The sequence below is a fragment of the Cornus florida genome, unplaced genomic scaffold (assembly GCF_030987335.1).
Source record: "Cornus florida cultivar Cherokee Brave unplaced genomic scaffold, ASM3098733v1 CherokeeBrave_3.0.0_Hap2_Chr10, whole genome shotgun sequence".
Classification (NCBI taxonomy): domain Eukaryota; kingdom Viridiplantae; phylum Streptophyta; class Magnoliopsida; order Cornales; family Cornaceae; genus Cornus; species Cornus florida.
Window position 1 is genome coordinate 97,739,895 of NW_026775580.1, and position 15,188 is coordinate 97,755,082.

The window sequence follows — 15,188 nt, forward strand, 5'->3', positions numbered from 1 at the left end:
CCCCTAAAAAATAATAATTTTAAAATGTATGACACTTTTAATCAAGTCGAAAGTATCATTGTCACATCAATAGCATAAAGTGGGTTCATCCAAATTAAGGCTATGTTCATGGAAAGAGAAAATCTCTACTATTATGAATCAAAGAAGAAAAATATTCAACCATACACACGCTCACATCTTTCAAACACAAATTATATATACTTTATTTTCTTCTCTCCTTTCTCAATTCAACTCCATTATTGGAGCCTTTTTAACACTCAACTTTTTATTAGACAGAAATTCCACAACTTGCATACAAAAAAGTTACCATATCAATAAACTTTAAAATAGCAAACCTAATTAGACACAACTCTCTTAATCACCAAGAACCAACTTGCTGTACAAGTCATAAGCCTTTAGGAAAGTAATTCTTCAAATATGAAGACTTTGTCCCAGTTGGACTTCTCCAGAACTTAGTAAAAAAATATGAGAAACAATACACCATTCTAATTGATAGTGACAACTTATAAATATTGTAATTATTTAGAAGCTCGGTTGTACTCCTTAAGGCCCTGTACCAAAGATAAATTACACAACTTGAATCCAATTCTTGTGTAATAATAGTCGCAACTCGGTGCATGAAGAGGGTACTCACGTGATCGCACACGTGTGCTACGTTTAAGATTCTTATATAAGAAAACCGAACTCGCGCCGTTGGAGACTGAAATAGAATTCGAACGCAACCCTCTCTCTCCCCTCACCCCTCACCCCCTGAATCTTCAAAACCCTAATATCTATTTCTGTTCTTGCGGCCATTAATTGGATTCTTGCACAGAAAAATCCTTCTCTCTACTTTTTCTGTCTAGAAAGTTACTACTTTAAACCTGAATTCACTCTGTTTTGTTGGGGGCAACATGGATGTTAAAATTAAAGAGGAAAACATTGAAGCGATCGAATTGCCAGAGAAATACAGGATGAGTAGTTCCGGTGTCAGGGGGCAGTCAATGGGCGATTTAATTGATATTGATAGTAGCAGTGATTCGGATTCTGATTCTGATGTTGATTTGGATCAAGACTTGGATATAGAAGGAATTTTGAGAAGGAAGAAGCGGCTGAAGATTGATGCTGCATTACCTGTTGGATTTCTTGATCCCATTCGACGGCCGCTTCCTCCGCCAGGGGGAGCCATTGTTGCAAACACTGATCGTTCTATGGTGAAATCCTCGTCGCCGTTACCTGATAACACAGTTGGTAATTGCACGCAGGGCTGTAAGCAGTTTTGGAAAGCAGGAGATTACGAGGGCAGCAATGGCGATGAATCTGGTTCACTTTCGGGTAATTCTTAATTTTGTTGTTGTTGTTGTTTGTATGGTTTAATAGAATTATTTTAGTCCGTAAGCTACACCGAGTGTATGTCTTGCATATGTGGGGGTGGAAAAGATTGTTGAAAACCCTAATTTTTGTCATTATTTTGCAAAAAGTGATTGTTCTAGGACTAGGACCAGTATCCATACGCTTCTTTAATGTGATTGATTGAAGTTTAATGTGCATCAATTATTGATTGTTTAAAGAAATTGGTTTTTTTTTTTGAAAAAAAAAAACAATCCCAACCAGGCAAATACAGATTCTGATAATTTTGGTGATTATTTTCTTTTTATGCACTAGATAATTTTTGAAAATTCAGCACATTGAGTGAAAAAAGAAGAAGGAAAAACTATAATTATCTAAGTTCTTCCTGTGATTCTGCATTAAAGTGATAAATTTTGGGGATTAGGTTAATTTCTATAGGATTTGGTGTATAAGTATGCGTTCAAGTTTCATTTTTTCCTTTTATGGTGGGTAGGCTTAGATAAGAACATATTGGAGATCATATAATACAAATAATTGTTCCTGCAGAATTTAACTCACACAAAATGGAAGTTAAAGTCATTGCACACAATGACACGGACACACGATACTACACGGCATAACATATGCACATTAGCACAAATACAATAAGAAAACGGAAATGAAATATATTCCGAACATCCAATATTTTTTCATTTTAATTAGATAAATATTATATGAACATAAGATAAAATTATAGATGAAAAAAACCATATAATTTTAAGTACTTATTTCGCAAAAAATAAAAGAAAAAAAGAAAAAGCAATTAGTTTGCCAATTTCATCTCCTGTCGTCCCTCATACATGGTTACCTTTACTTATTGAGCAACTGTCACTGCAATATTAACCAGAAATTCTAATTTGTTTATTTTGTTCCTGCAGTTGGCATGGACCGTGTCAGGGTTCATCCTAAGTTTTTACATTCAAATGCTACCAGCCATAAATGGGCTCTGGGAGGTAAAACTTCATGGAATTGTGAACATTGATTTATTACTGTTTTTTTTCTATAAAAACAGAAGCTTTTATATTTTACTGATTGTACTTCTGGTATTCAGCTTTTGCTGAGCTTCTGGACAACGCTCTAGATGAGGTTTGCAATGGAGCTACTTATGTCCATGTAGATATGCTGGAAAACAAGAAAGATCAGACTAAAATGTTGCTAGTTGAAGGTATGCCACTCCATTGTTCAATTTTTCTTGTGGTGGTATTTAAAGGTTTCTCTAGGCTTTCTTTTTCTTTATGGAACCAGAGGAGGAAAATAGTATGCTACATGCCATGTTATATAATATTCTCACTTTTGATATTAATACATATTTGAATTTGAAATGTCTTAAGAAAGCTGATTTTGTGATGCAGAGGCCTAACAGCATTTTTTGCAGCTCAACTTTTGTAATCTCTGCATCTCATACAGTTGATTATGTGATAGTTGTGCTAAATTATTTGCTTAGTCAAATGCACTTGGTATAGTTATTTTTAGATTACAAAAATTATTTTGACCCATGTACAGAAGTTTTTTTACAAAACTAAAAACCCTAATGTTGAAGAGTTCTAGTGGATGTAATCCTCTTATTCTTCTTTCATTCCCATATGTTTTGACATGGGGAAAATATGCATCTGACCTATTCCTCATGCTAGTGTCATGCCATGTTAGGCTAGTTTGGTGGCACTAACAAGTGTAAGAATACATGTTTGAGTTTGAGAGCAGTTATGTTGTGCATATAATGGCAAAAGTTTCTTCCATACCAAGTGTGCCTCTCCTAGTACTCTTGATTAATGGGGACCACACTGGCTAATGACCTTACGCTGTGTCATTGTTTCTCAAGGCATTATATTTGTTGTATGACACATCACCTATTCTCTGTTTAGTTCAAACTTTTATGTCTGAGTTGTTTTGACATTTTATATGTTTCAGTTACTTTATTTTGTGATGTTGGTGCATGTGGGAAATAAGGTGTTTTGAGAATTTGTCAAGGTTAATTAGCAAGAGTGCATCATGGGAACTGGTGCAATATTGTGAAAATTTCATATATTTTCAAAACTTTACTGATTCTTCAGTTCATTGCATGAGAAGTTGTATTAGTATTCTTGCTCAGGGGACTCGTTTTATTTATTATTATTATTATTTTTTATCGCAGATAATGGTGGAGGAATGACTCCTGACAAAATGCGTCACTGTATGTCTCTTGGATATTCTGCAAAAAGCAAATTGGCAAACACTATTGGTCAATGTGAGCTGCTCTTTCCCTTGCTGAAAGGACAAAAAAAAAAAAAGAAGGAAAAATCACAATTTAATGATATCATTGATTGGATGTTATTATAAGTTTTCTTCACTACTATTATTGTTTATTTTTTCCCAGATGGAAATGGTTTTAAGACAAGTACTATGAGGCTTGGGGCAGACGTTATTGTTTTCTCACGATGTCATGGGAATGAGATAAGAAGGTAGGTGTTTTGTTGTCTCATGTCCACAACTATTATTGGTTTCCATCATGTTTATTTCCTATTAGTATTTGGACTGGTTATCAGCTTCCAAGTTCCAAAGAATAAATATAGTCAAGCAACATAATTGCTTGTGATATGATGGCATATATGCTTGATAGACAGGATGGATACTTTATTATTTTTGTCATGGACTTTTTGTCCAGTTGATTTATGTCTATTCTATACATAAAAACTAATCGAATCATCTTTTCTTTTTCCTTAGTCCGACACAAAGTATTGGAATGCTGTCCTACTCATTTCTAAGGGGTACTGGAAAGGAAGATATTGTGGTTCCCATGGTAAGAACATCCTAATTCTTTCTTGTATGTGTGCATGCTTGCATTTTCCCCAAAAAGTGTTTCATTAACTTCACATAGGACTATCTATGCAGAACACATGTTGATATTATTATTTTTTGTGACTTCTCATCTTCATTAGGATATCGTTGGGTAGATCATGGACATGGTCATGTGAGTGTGATAAGAAAAGGGAATAGTGTTCCATGGACATTGGACACTTCTAACTAAGTGAATTAGCCTTATTTTGTGCATATATATTTTGTTGGGTGTTTCCTAACAAGTTTTGACACTAGAGTATAGGAAAACATCTTATTTTTGTCATAAGTGCCCAAAGATGATTTCTTAATGAGTTCCTTGTGTTTTAAAGGATTGCACAAACACAAAAGCTTAAGTAATGAACGTTATCGAAGAAGAAAATATATGACAATGATAGGCATGGAAATTAGTAGTGTTAAAGTTAATTTTATTTCTAATGTTATGGCTAAAAGCTTATAAATGTGTGCGTATATGTGTTTGTGTTTATTTATGGTTATCTAAGTATCAGATAATTCTCTTAATGACGGGCTTTTTTTTTTTTTTTTTTCGTCTGGCATGATTAGATTGATTATGAGAAAAGAGGACGAGCTTGGAACATGTCGATTCGATCTTCTCCCGAGGACTGGAATAGAAATTTAAAAACTATTGTCCAGTGGTCACCTTTTGCAAGTGAAGAAGATCTTCTTCAGCAGGTAAGTTTTGTTTTTGTATTGTTAATGATTTTCTTTCAGAACAAATAATTAAATATGTTGGAACCAATAATGGTGCATTATTGCTTTTATACTGGATTCAAGAGAAAAGAAAACAAACTTATGGTTGTTGAGATTTAATGTATTGTGAACCTTGGCTTATTGAGAAAACCACGAATTTTATCACCACAACACTAAACCGAAAGTAGCATGACGAAATAGATGAAAAATGGCTTTCACCTACTGCTGCTTCTGCATATGCAGGTGCTGGGAGGGGAGAGTAGAGACAGGCAACCATGAAAATGGATGCTTTTGCTAATTCTTTGATGTAATGGACAGTATTATTGACTCCCTTCCGCGTTTATTAAGTTAAACAGAAAACATACTGTTTGTCTCTTTTCAAACTTAGGATAAGACGAGCCTTAAAAAAGTAAGCATACTATTTGTCTCTTGACTTTCTTTACTAACTGAAGTTTAGGTAAGATTAGCCTGTTGAAATCAGAGAATTTAACAAACCATATATGAATATTTCTTTAAGGGCCTTAAAGTAGTAGGATAATTTTATTCTAGTGCTAGTGTTTTCAACATTTTGACGTTGAATCCTTGTGCCCTCTGATAACTCAGAGATTTGGGTGGATATATGTTGAACAAGAAAACTGTTGCCAGAAGTTGCTTGAAAATTGGTTGCATGATATAATTATCGAAATAAGGGTATTTTTTTGTGAGTACTTCTGCAAGCTTTCAAGCTTGTCATTGCAATTTTTACAGTATTTCTTTCTATTAACTGTATTATGATTTCTTGTGCTATTCCTGTAGCATTTTCATTGATTTTTTTTCCCTATACTGATAATTTTAGTTGCACGTATTAGGTTATTGTTTTATAAACACCAACCATGCGGATCACAGTTAAACTATGTGTAGTCCGCTTTTGCTATTTCTACTAATTTTACTACTGTTTCACTCTGTAGTTTGATTCATTGAAAGATCGAGGTACACGTATCGTAATATACAATCTTTGGGAGGATGACGAAGGAAGTCTCGAACTTGATTTTGAAAACGATAAACATGTATGCTTTTGATGCCCTTAATTTTAATCCTCTGATTTTTATTTTATTTTTCTCAGATTAAACACAACCTTAATGAGGGCCCCTTTTTTTTTTTTTTTAATCTTATAAGATTGGCTGTATTTTCTAAATCTGTTTACAGGACATTCAACTTAGAGGAGTCAGTCGAGATGAGAAGAAGATAGAGATGTCCAAAAGTTATCCCAACTCTAGACACTATTTAACTTATCGGCATTCTTTAAGGGTATATTGTTTTCTCTTCTTAACCGTGATTTATAAGAAGTCCCAATCATTTTTTTTTTTTTTCTTTAAATCTAGTGGTGTGAATTTCTTTGTTCAACCATGATTGTATATTCTTTTCCTCCTCTTTTTTTCCTTGTCATTCCCATCAATTGAAAATTTCATTCTATTAATAGCATTCCAAAATTAATTTCACGTTATGTTTATCCAAATACTGCATTAAATTGTATTTTTGAAACGCTTTTATATTCATAAGGTGCTACTTTAGCCAGATGGATTCACTTTGAGCCCATGTTTGAGAGAATATAAATCCTCTCGAAATGTGAATTAGGTTCTGTACAACTCATTTTTTTGAGAGGTTATTTTTTTTTTTTAATTGTAAATATCTTTATTTATTTTATATCTACTGCCATTAAATACATCATTGATAGAACAACTGGACTTTATAATGATTCAATACATTAAAATTAAGTTTCCATTGAAATATTAACTTCTTATCTCACACTCTGTCTCAGAGATCAATAGGTTAGTAGTGGTTCAGAAGATAAAATGTTGGGGTGTGCATTACCAAGTCATATAAATGTTCATTGTAGGAAGCATTGATGAGATCTTGTTGCTGGTCAGTCAATGTTATAAAAGATCTGGGAATGCCTTGTTGCATTGCCTGGATAACTGGACATTGATGGCTGCTTTTGTTTCCGTACAACTTCGTATATATATATGGATAATCAGAAAAATGAATCATTCTGGGGATCTATAGATATTTGTAGACCCTGACACAATAACACATGCAGAATTGCAGGCACAATCAAGTTTGTGCTTATGCTCACAAAAGAGCTTATCAATGGTTGTTATCAGCAGCAGATGTGATGAGATTCTTGGGGATAACTGTATAATTTGTTTTTTTTAATAAATCAACATATGATATTTGATTCCTCTAATATTTTTCTAACTGTGTTCTCCTGTCTTTCTTTTCAGAGTTATGCATCAATTCTGTATCTGAGATTCCCACCTGGTTTCCGAATTATTTTGCGTGGAAAAGATATTGATCATCATAATTTAATTAATGACATGATGTTAGCTCAAGAGGTTACATATAAACCAATTCCTACCACTAATGGAGTGCCAAAAGATCCAAATGTAATGCTTTAATAATTAAGCTTGATTTAGCACAACTGTCTGCTTTCCAAAACTATATTTACCTGGTCCTGTTCTACTGTTGTAACAGATGGTTGCAGTTGTGACTATTGGATTTGTAAAAGATGCAAAGCATCATATCGATATTCAAGGGTTTAATGTTTATCATAAGAATCGTCTTATCAAGGTTAGTTTTTCATGCATTTCTCAAGTATTATGACTGAATACAAATGAAGAGTAGTTTAAATTTCATGTTGTGGCTGTGCGCTTTTCATTAGTTATTAGATAAGGAGTTCACTGTTTCTGCATAGGTGGTTGTTGCTTCCTGCTTGTAAAGAATGAGAACTATTGTTGTTGGGTTATTCTCTGAGTTTTTACATTGTATTTATCATTTTTATTGTTTGAGGATGCTATATATTATGGTTTCCAAATGAGGCTGCTTGCTTGAAGTGCTAATTCAGTGTAGTGTCTAAATAGCGCTTATATTTTACTCTATTTAAGCATCACAATTGTCAGAGATGGCAATCTGCTGGTCATTTACAGGGTAATTTGTCCATCTCATCACTATAGGCATATGGATTGTACAGCCATACTAGGAGTTGGGGGTGGGGGTGTGGAGGGGGAGGGGGAGGGAGAGGGGGAGGGGGAGGGGGAGGGGATGGGGATGGGATGGGGATGGGGTATTCTAATTTAGTGTAGTGTAGTCTATATAGCGCTTATATTTTACTCTATAATTATCATTATTGTCTTAGAGATAGCAATCTGCTGGTAATTTACAGGGTAACCTTGTCCATCTCATCACTATAGGCATATGGATTGTACGGCCATGCTAGGAGTTGGGGGTGGGGAGGGGGTATTTCTATGGTAAACTGAATTTGGTTTGGTCCCTCACCTGGTCCTAAATTATGTATGCTTTTGTTGCCTATTTGATGAGGACATTATTTAAATAATAATAATAAAGTTGTCCAGTGACAAAAACATAATGTCTATTCTAAAAAGGCAAGTTACATAGAAATAACACAGATCAAACCTATACACACATACGCACACATATATAGAGAGGGAGAAGGTACATGTTAAACCCATCTACTGTGATCTTTCTGATTTGGTAATTTTTATTTAAATTGGTTTGACGAAAAACAGTAACTTGTAGAGCTTATTATGTGGCTTACCGATCCGCAGGACCCTCATGTTTCCAAGCTTTTCTGCCCTTGTGCTGTCACATTCTCTGATGACATTATTAGTTATAGTTATTAATAACCAGCAAGGCCATTATTTGAATCTTGAAAGTAGCTGGTTTGTGCAAATAATGCCCAAGTTTAAGTATCCAGTCCACCCTCCCAGCACCATAGATTATCGTGCACTGTGTAATGACCCTTTTTATTTAATAACTAGCAGTTACTGTGGCATGTGTATGAATATATATATACAAATTGCTGTTCTCTATCTAATTGGCTAGTATTAGTTGAGTACTGATCTATACCATGTATTTTCGGGAAAATGAGTACTGATAATTTGAACTAGTTAAAATACACTTCTTTAAAGAAGATGAGCAAGTTATTATTAGTTTTTTTAATTGCTTATTCATGGAATGGTAAGAGAAATGGCATGTCATTATGATTTTTTCGCATAATTGCTGAGCGGTGTGCTTGTAATAATTGTGAATTTTACTTGATGTATTTGTTTACCTGAAATTTTGTTTTGTCAGCCATTTTGGAGGGTCTGGAATGCTGCTGGAAGTGATGGTCGTGGGGTTATAGGTATTGTTTCCTGAACTGCAACGAGTAATCTATATTGTTTTCTGCATTTGAACATCACTTGTGTGAATTGTTAGCCAGTTTCACTTCCCTTCTGCTTTCTTTGTGTAACAGGGGTATTGGAAGCTAATTTTGTTGAACCAGCTCATGATAAACAGGGGTTTGAGCGCACAATAGTGCTTTCGAGACTTGAGGCACGATTAGTTGTAATGCAGAAAAGTTATTGGTTTGTTCTTTTTATCTTTTTGCTTTATGATATTCTCTGCTTTCATTAAAGTTTTTTTTTTAATGAAAATTTTCTGTTAGGTCTTCGAACTGCCAAAAAATTGGTTATGCCCCGCGACGACACTCAAAGGACTCTGTTTCACCATGTAGAGAAATTACACCTTCTAATAATGATAAATCCCATAAAGGTGATTTTTCCCTGCGACGACACTCAAAGGACTCTGTTTCACCATGTAAAGAAACTACACCTTCTGATAAGGATAAATCCCATAAAGTTGGTTATGCCCTGCGACGACACTCAAAGGACTCTGTTTCACCATGTAGAGAAACTACACCTTCTGATAATGATAAATCCCATTCATGTTTAAATTTGACCGGGCATGTATACAGTGATGGTGGATCAAAAGCAAAATCTGCCAAAAAAAATGGAAGGACATCGCATGCAAAGATTACAAGTGAAGACGAGACGAGATTGGCCTATCATGTCACACCAGTTAGGAGTCATTACAATGCATCACCAGCTTGTGAGGAAGGCAAGCAAGATTGTGCACCAAATGGAGGAACTGATCACATTGTTGCCCATTCATTTTTTAAGGTAAAGTATCATCTGCAGTTTTGTTTTACAACTTGAATTGATCCACTTGTGTGGTTTGTAGTTTCGATTCCTCCTTATAGAATACTGGAGGGCAGGTCCTTGGCGCAACAGTAGGTTGCTGCAATGTGACCTGAAGGTCACAGATTCAAAACGGGAAACAGCCTATACACGTGGAGGTAACATGCTGCAGTGGCTGAAGCCTCACGGATTGGGCTAGCCCTTTATTTTTGTAGAATACTACCTCAAAGTCACATAAACATTTTTTACTTATACACCTTTAATCAGTATTAAAGTAAGAAAATATGATACTTATCCAAACAAAGAAATTACTCTCTCACACACACACATGTTCACATGTTCAAAGTAGCTGCAATTACTAGTATTCTGAAATGAGCGTTACCTTTACAAAATGGTGTTGGTGATTTATTTGGATTACAGTTTTTGCAATACTGACACTTCTCATTCATTTTTCCTGGTTTAAATTTCTATACACTGTCGTCTTTTTCCTTTGACAAATAGGGAGCTGACATGAATGGATATGGACGTGCATCTGATAATTCCAATGTAAAGGGAGCTGACATCAATGGATATGGACATGCATCTGATAATTCCAATGTAGAGAGTTTAGTCAAGTTGAAAGAAGAAAATCGTGAATTAAGGGAAAGGTTACAATTTTCCTAAAAATCTCAGTGCAATGTGATGTTTGCTAGCTTGTGCTTCTTCTGAACTGTGAAACATGTCTTTTCTTGCTTGTAGATTGGAGAAAAATGATGAATTAATAGTGGTTGACCTGTTGCATGATCTACGGGATGCAAGAGATAAGAACGAATTACTGGAAGCCAAAGTAAGTGCCAAGCTAGTTGTGTATCCTCTTTTCAACTTTGCACTTGAGATTCAAAATTTCTTGAATGTTCTATATAGGTGCTAGAGAATCTTAAACACTTGAATGTGGCTCAGAGATAGGAAAACAGTTCTCTGAGATTATACCACGTTTAATTAGAATTTTTGAACAAGAAAAAAAAATTAAACTTGCATGCATGGAGAGAGAAGATATCAACAGCTAAAAAATGAGAGAAAAAACTAAAACTTCATGAAAGTGCTTGAAGATTTTTTATGATGTTATGCAAAAATTGGTTTTCTGATTGGGTTATTGCAAGTAACATTATGCTGTATGATCAGATCAAGGAGTCCGAACGCACAATAGAGGAGTTGAACATAGAGCAAGATGCTATCATTAACAACTTCGCAGAGGAAAGAAACCGGCGAGACTCAGAGGAGGAGGCCTTGAGGAACAGGCTAAAGGTTAGCAAAATTCTTATTTCTTGTGTTCTTAAACAAGTAGTACTTCTTTCTGCCCCTTCTGAGAAAGACCACCTTTTATCATTAGATTGCTTCTGAGACTATCCAAGACTTGAGAGACAAGTTGAAGCAGCTCGAAAGCCGGAGAGTAACAAATTGCAAAATTGAACGTGGAAACATTTGATTACAAGTGGATCAGAGTCTTTTGTACAGGATTATAGTCATCTGTTCAATTTTTGTATTTGGTTCAAGTAATCTAATACCCAAGAAGGGTTGGTGCTCTCTTTGTGAAGAAGCTGGAATAAAAAATATGAAGAAAATGAAGGTTTACTATGCCAATTGTTCATACAATTTTTTTCTTCCCTTTATTTTTGAGTTTTGATCGATGATATGGAGAGGGTTGAAGTTGGACCAACAATATTAAGCAGTAATATGGTTGGATGTGTATTTTACTAATCTCTATAATACAAAGCATGGATCAATTTCAATATTACTCCATTGAAGATGAACCATTACACGAGAGCGAGAGATGGAATTAAGAGAAAGCAACATTACTACTGTTTCCCAAAATGGAGGAAGAAAGCAATGAACAAACTTACTCCTCCCTAGCAACAGCCTTCTCGATTTTCAGTTCTTGTATATAATAAAAGTTTCGAAATGTAATTTCCAGTACTATAGATTTATATATATAGTATATATATAGATATACATCAGAGCATGAAGTTTAGAGCCAGAGAGCCCCAGCTTCCTTAAGAAGGGGGACCAAAGTGCCACTGATATGGGACGCCATGACCCTATCCATGGCCCCAACAAGCTTCCCTCCGATGAAGACGACAGGCACGGCGGGGCGTGAGTTGCCGAGGAGGGCCATGAGAGCCCACTCAATCTCCTTCCCTCTGGGGTCCTGGTCGAGCTCGTACACGGTGGGGTTGACACCCATGCCACAGAAAAGCCTCTTCACTGCGTGGCACATACAACATGTACTAATGCTGAAGATGACCACTGCACTCTCGGAGGCCAACCTTACCACTCGCTCCAATGGGTAGTAATTAGAACTCCAGTGAGTCTCGGCCTGGTAATGCTCAGCCTGGTATTGCATATTAGTAATTGTGATGTTGATGATCAAGCAAATTGAGTAGTTAGAAAATGAATCAAGTGGTTGTAATAAAAGATGATTGATGAAAAGGGTGGGATACGTTTGCGGGGTTTATATAGGGGATCGAGTGAGATGGAGGGGTGTTTTGGAAAATAGGAGGGAGTGTTGTCTGTAGTTGTCGCAAGGCGTGCGTTTAGAGGGTCTACGTAGTATTTGCTTTAAAAGGATTGAAAATTGTCCGCACATGTTGTGGACAAAACACAAATATTCTATTTCATAACTCAAAAGTGAGCAATGGGAGTGATATATTGAGGCAAACATGTCAGCTATGGAGGGTGGCTATATATCATCTGGATCAGAGAGAGAGAGAGAGAGTAATTCAATCAAAAGCAAAAAGAAGTGTAGAACATAGATATATATTGCTGGGTTTTTGAGGACGAGACCTTAGAGACATGAGAACAGGCTTTTTGCAGGCAAGTCTGATAAGGTTATATATATATATATATATATATGGCTATATATAGGTATAGTATATGTGTTTAGTGTGTACACTGTACATATAGAGACGGCTGTCTGGGGCTTCTTGTCGGGTGAGTTCCAAAGTATTTTTTACTAGTACATGACATGCTGTCTCTGACGCGCATGTTGCATGCCTTTGACGACCAGAAGATTACCATTGTTTAACTAGCAACTAGGAATGTTGTTGGTCAACAAAGATGGTTTGATTAATTTAGAAGATTTATTATAATGACGAAAGATTGAGCAAGTGTGAATGTGTATTGTCTAGTAAGTGATGAGTGGTATCAATCGGACAATAGTAGAAAGGCGTGCATGGAAAATTGGGATTTTGGTTCAATCTTTTTGTTTGCTTTTCACTAATGCGTCACACAGAGAGAGCGTATCCGATCATTCCTTTGACCAAACATGTTATCACGGTGGGATTTAATTAAGGACAGTTCAGCTTCACAGAATAGGGGATGTCTCATTCTAGTCTTTGTTAGATCAAACATAAAGCACAAATGTGCTTTTTTTACAAATTTATTTATTTTAAACAAGTTCGGTTTCGTTTGGATGGGATAATTTAGAAGGATAGAAAAAGAAAAGAAAAGAGAAGTAGTAGTATATTTAGATAGCTTTAGTACAGAGAAATGAAATGATAGGGAGGATAGTTTGGAGGGATAGGCCTATCCCTCCTTATCCCTCAAATGTTATCCTTATAAAAATGAGAAAATATGGAGGGAAATGAATGATAATGGGTTAAATAATATTTTTATAATTACGAAATTACCCTTAACAATTAAAAAGAAGAAATGGTTATTCCACTCATGTCTGATCTAATTAAAAGGGTATAATAGTAATTTGATTGTTATCATTTTTGTCTTTTCTCTCTTTTATTTTATCCAAACAATTAAGAATCATAGCTATCCAAATATGAATATAGATTATTATTATCATTTTCTTCTCTTTATTTTATTTTCTTTTATCTCATAACTAATGCTATCATTTCTTTTCTTTTCTCTTCTATTCATCCAAACGGAGACAATGAGAAGGGAAGTCTCATTCTGAGTTGGCACACTAAACCATGGGTTAGATCGAGAGTTACTTAGAGAAGATAAAAGACAGTGGTCATTATACCTTTTCCCTTCTAATTAAAAATAGGGTAAATTTCACTTACCTTTTCTGAAATTTGGATTAATTAGACACATTTTGGACCATTCAACGTTTATTACTCGGATTCCTAGTTAGTAAATTCGCATATGATACGCGAATTAAACGCGTACGTACAAATTTTGAGAAAATACGCCCATTTTCAATCAGAATTAAAAGATACGGTAAAATACGCCTTTTTTTAATCATCCCGTATGTAACGCGTTTATTCATTTTAGTTGCTCCATTTAATTCATGTTTATACTTTTGGATAACCTAATTATTATTATTATTTTTTTTCGTTCACTTCTAATAATGTATTTTTGTCAAATACACATTCTTAACACAAACTACCATCTTTTGTTTGGTATAACCCTTCTCTTTCACACCATCAAAATAATAATATTTGTTGTGCAATCTCGGGAAAGGTTGTGAGCACTCAGTTGTTCTACTATCACTCTATATATATATATATATTTTTATCTCTTATTATTGTCAATCCAATGTTTGATCTTTAATCAAAGTAATGAAACACATATATATACCTTGTGGAATACTATAATTTTGAAGAATCGTAGATTTTTATTGATGTTCGTAGACATTTATAAATATTTTGTTTTGTTTTGAGATCTTTTAAATTTTGTTAGAATCTTTATTATTATTATTATTATTATTTTGGAAGTTTGTAAATCACCACATTCACTATATGTTTTAATAGAATATAAAGATATTTTCACAAATATCACATTATATACTTATGCATTTATTATAAATATATAAACTATCAAGGAAAAAAAAAAAAGGGATGCATTTTGGGATCATGCTAAACAAAACTCTAATTATCATATAGGTATTTCAATAGTCAAATCACATTTATCCGGGGTAAAAGGTAGAGATATTGAAATTTGTTCAAAAGTACCTAAGAGGCATCTGCATTTTATTTTTAATTTAGGCAACATAGTTGATTAATTAAATTATAATTTTTTTCATTAATTTTGTGATGAATTGATCATATTCTGGACCTATGGTTATTGATTAATTATATTTAGATAGTTTATTTCTGTTATGATTATTGTGACAGTGTTAATTGTAATATATTTATTTTATTATTTGTTACCTATTATTTATTGTCCTTACAAATATATGATATATAAGAAAATAATAAGATATGTATAGCCGAATTTTTTGTCCCAAATTTCTAGTGCATATAACGTATTATATACGTAGGCATCCGTATTCGTATTTTTACGATTTCATTT

General features: G+C 34.4%; 2 protein-coding genes across 2 annotated transcripts; one reads left to right on the forward strand and one right to left on the reverse strand.

Moving 5' to 3' along the window:
• Positions 1–730: 730 nt before the first annotated feature.
• On the forward strand, positions 731–11,734 carry LOC132276175 (protein MICRORCHIDIA 7-like). Its single transcript, XM_059777490.1, has 18 exons — positions 731–1,314; positions 2,247–2,321; positions 2,420–2,533; positions 3,500–3,592; positions 3,722–3,806; positions 4,069–4,144; positions 4,744–4,872; positions 5,838–5,936; positions 6,076–6,177; positions 7,152–7,313; positions 7,402–7,497; positions 9,019–9,070; positions 9,182–9,293; positions 9,374–9,887; positions 10,407–10,552; positions 10,644–10,731; positions 11,067–11,189; positions 11,275–11,734. Exons 1-18 carry the CDS (start codon positions 894–896, stop codon positions 11,368–11,370), a joined length of 2,583 nt encoding a protein of 860 aa, XP_059633473.1. The 5' UTR covers positions 731–893; the 3' UTR covers positions 11,371–11,734.
• Positions 11,735–11,910: 176 nt separating this feature from the next.
• On the reverse strand, positions 11,911–12,285 carry LOC132279400 (glutaredoxin-C3-like). Its single transcript, XM_059781358.1, has one exon. The coding sequence runs from the start codon at positions 12,283–12,285 to the stop codon at positions 11,911–11,913; it is 375 nt and encodes a 124-aa protein (XP_059637341.1).
• Between the last annotated feature and the right edge of the window lie 2,903 nt (positions 12,286–15,188).

Bases quoted from the DNA above. Each gene is read 5' to 3' on its own strand.
- LOC132276175 (XM_059777490.1), top strand. From the start codon at position 894: ATGGATGTTAAAATTAAAGAGGAAAACATTGAAGCGATCGAATTGCCA. The intron at 3,593-3,721 runs GTGAGCTGCTCT...ATTTTTTCCCAG, and splicing joins GGCAAACACTATTGGTCAAT to ATGGAAATGGTTTTAAGACA. The intron at 10,732-11,066 runs GTAAGTGCCAAG...CTGTATGATCAG, and splicing joins ACGAATTACTGGAAGCCAAA to ATCAAGGAGTCCGAACGCAC.
- LOC132279400 (XM_059781358.1), bottom strand. From the start codon at position 12,285: ATGCAATACCAGGCTGAGCATTACCAGGCCGAGACTCACTGGAGTTCT.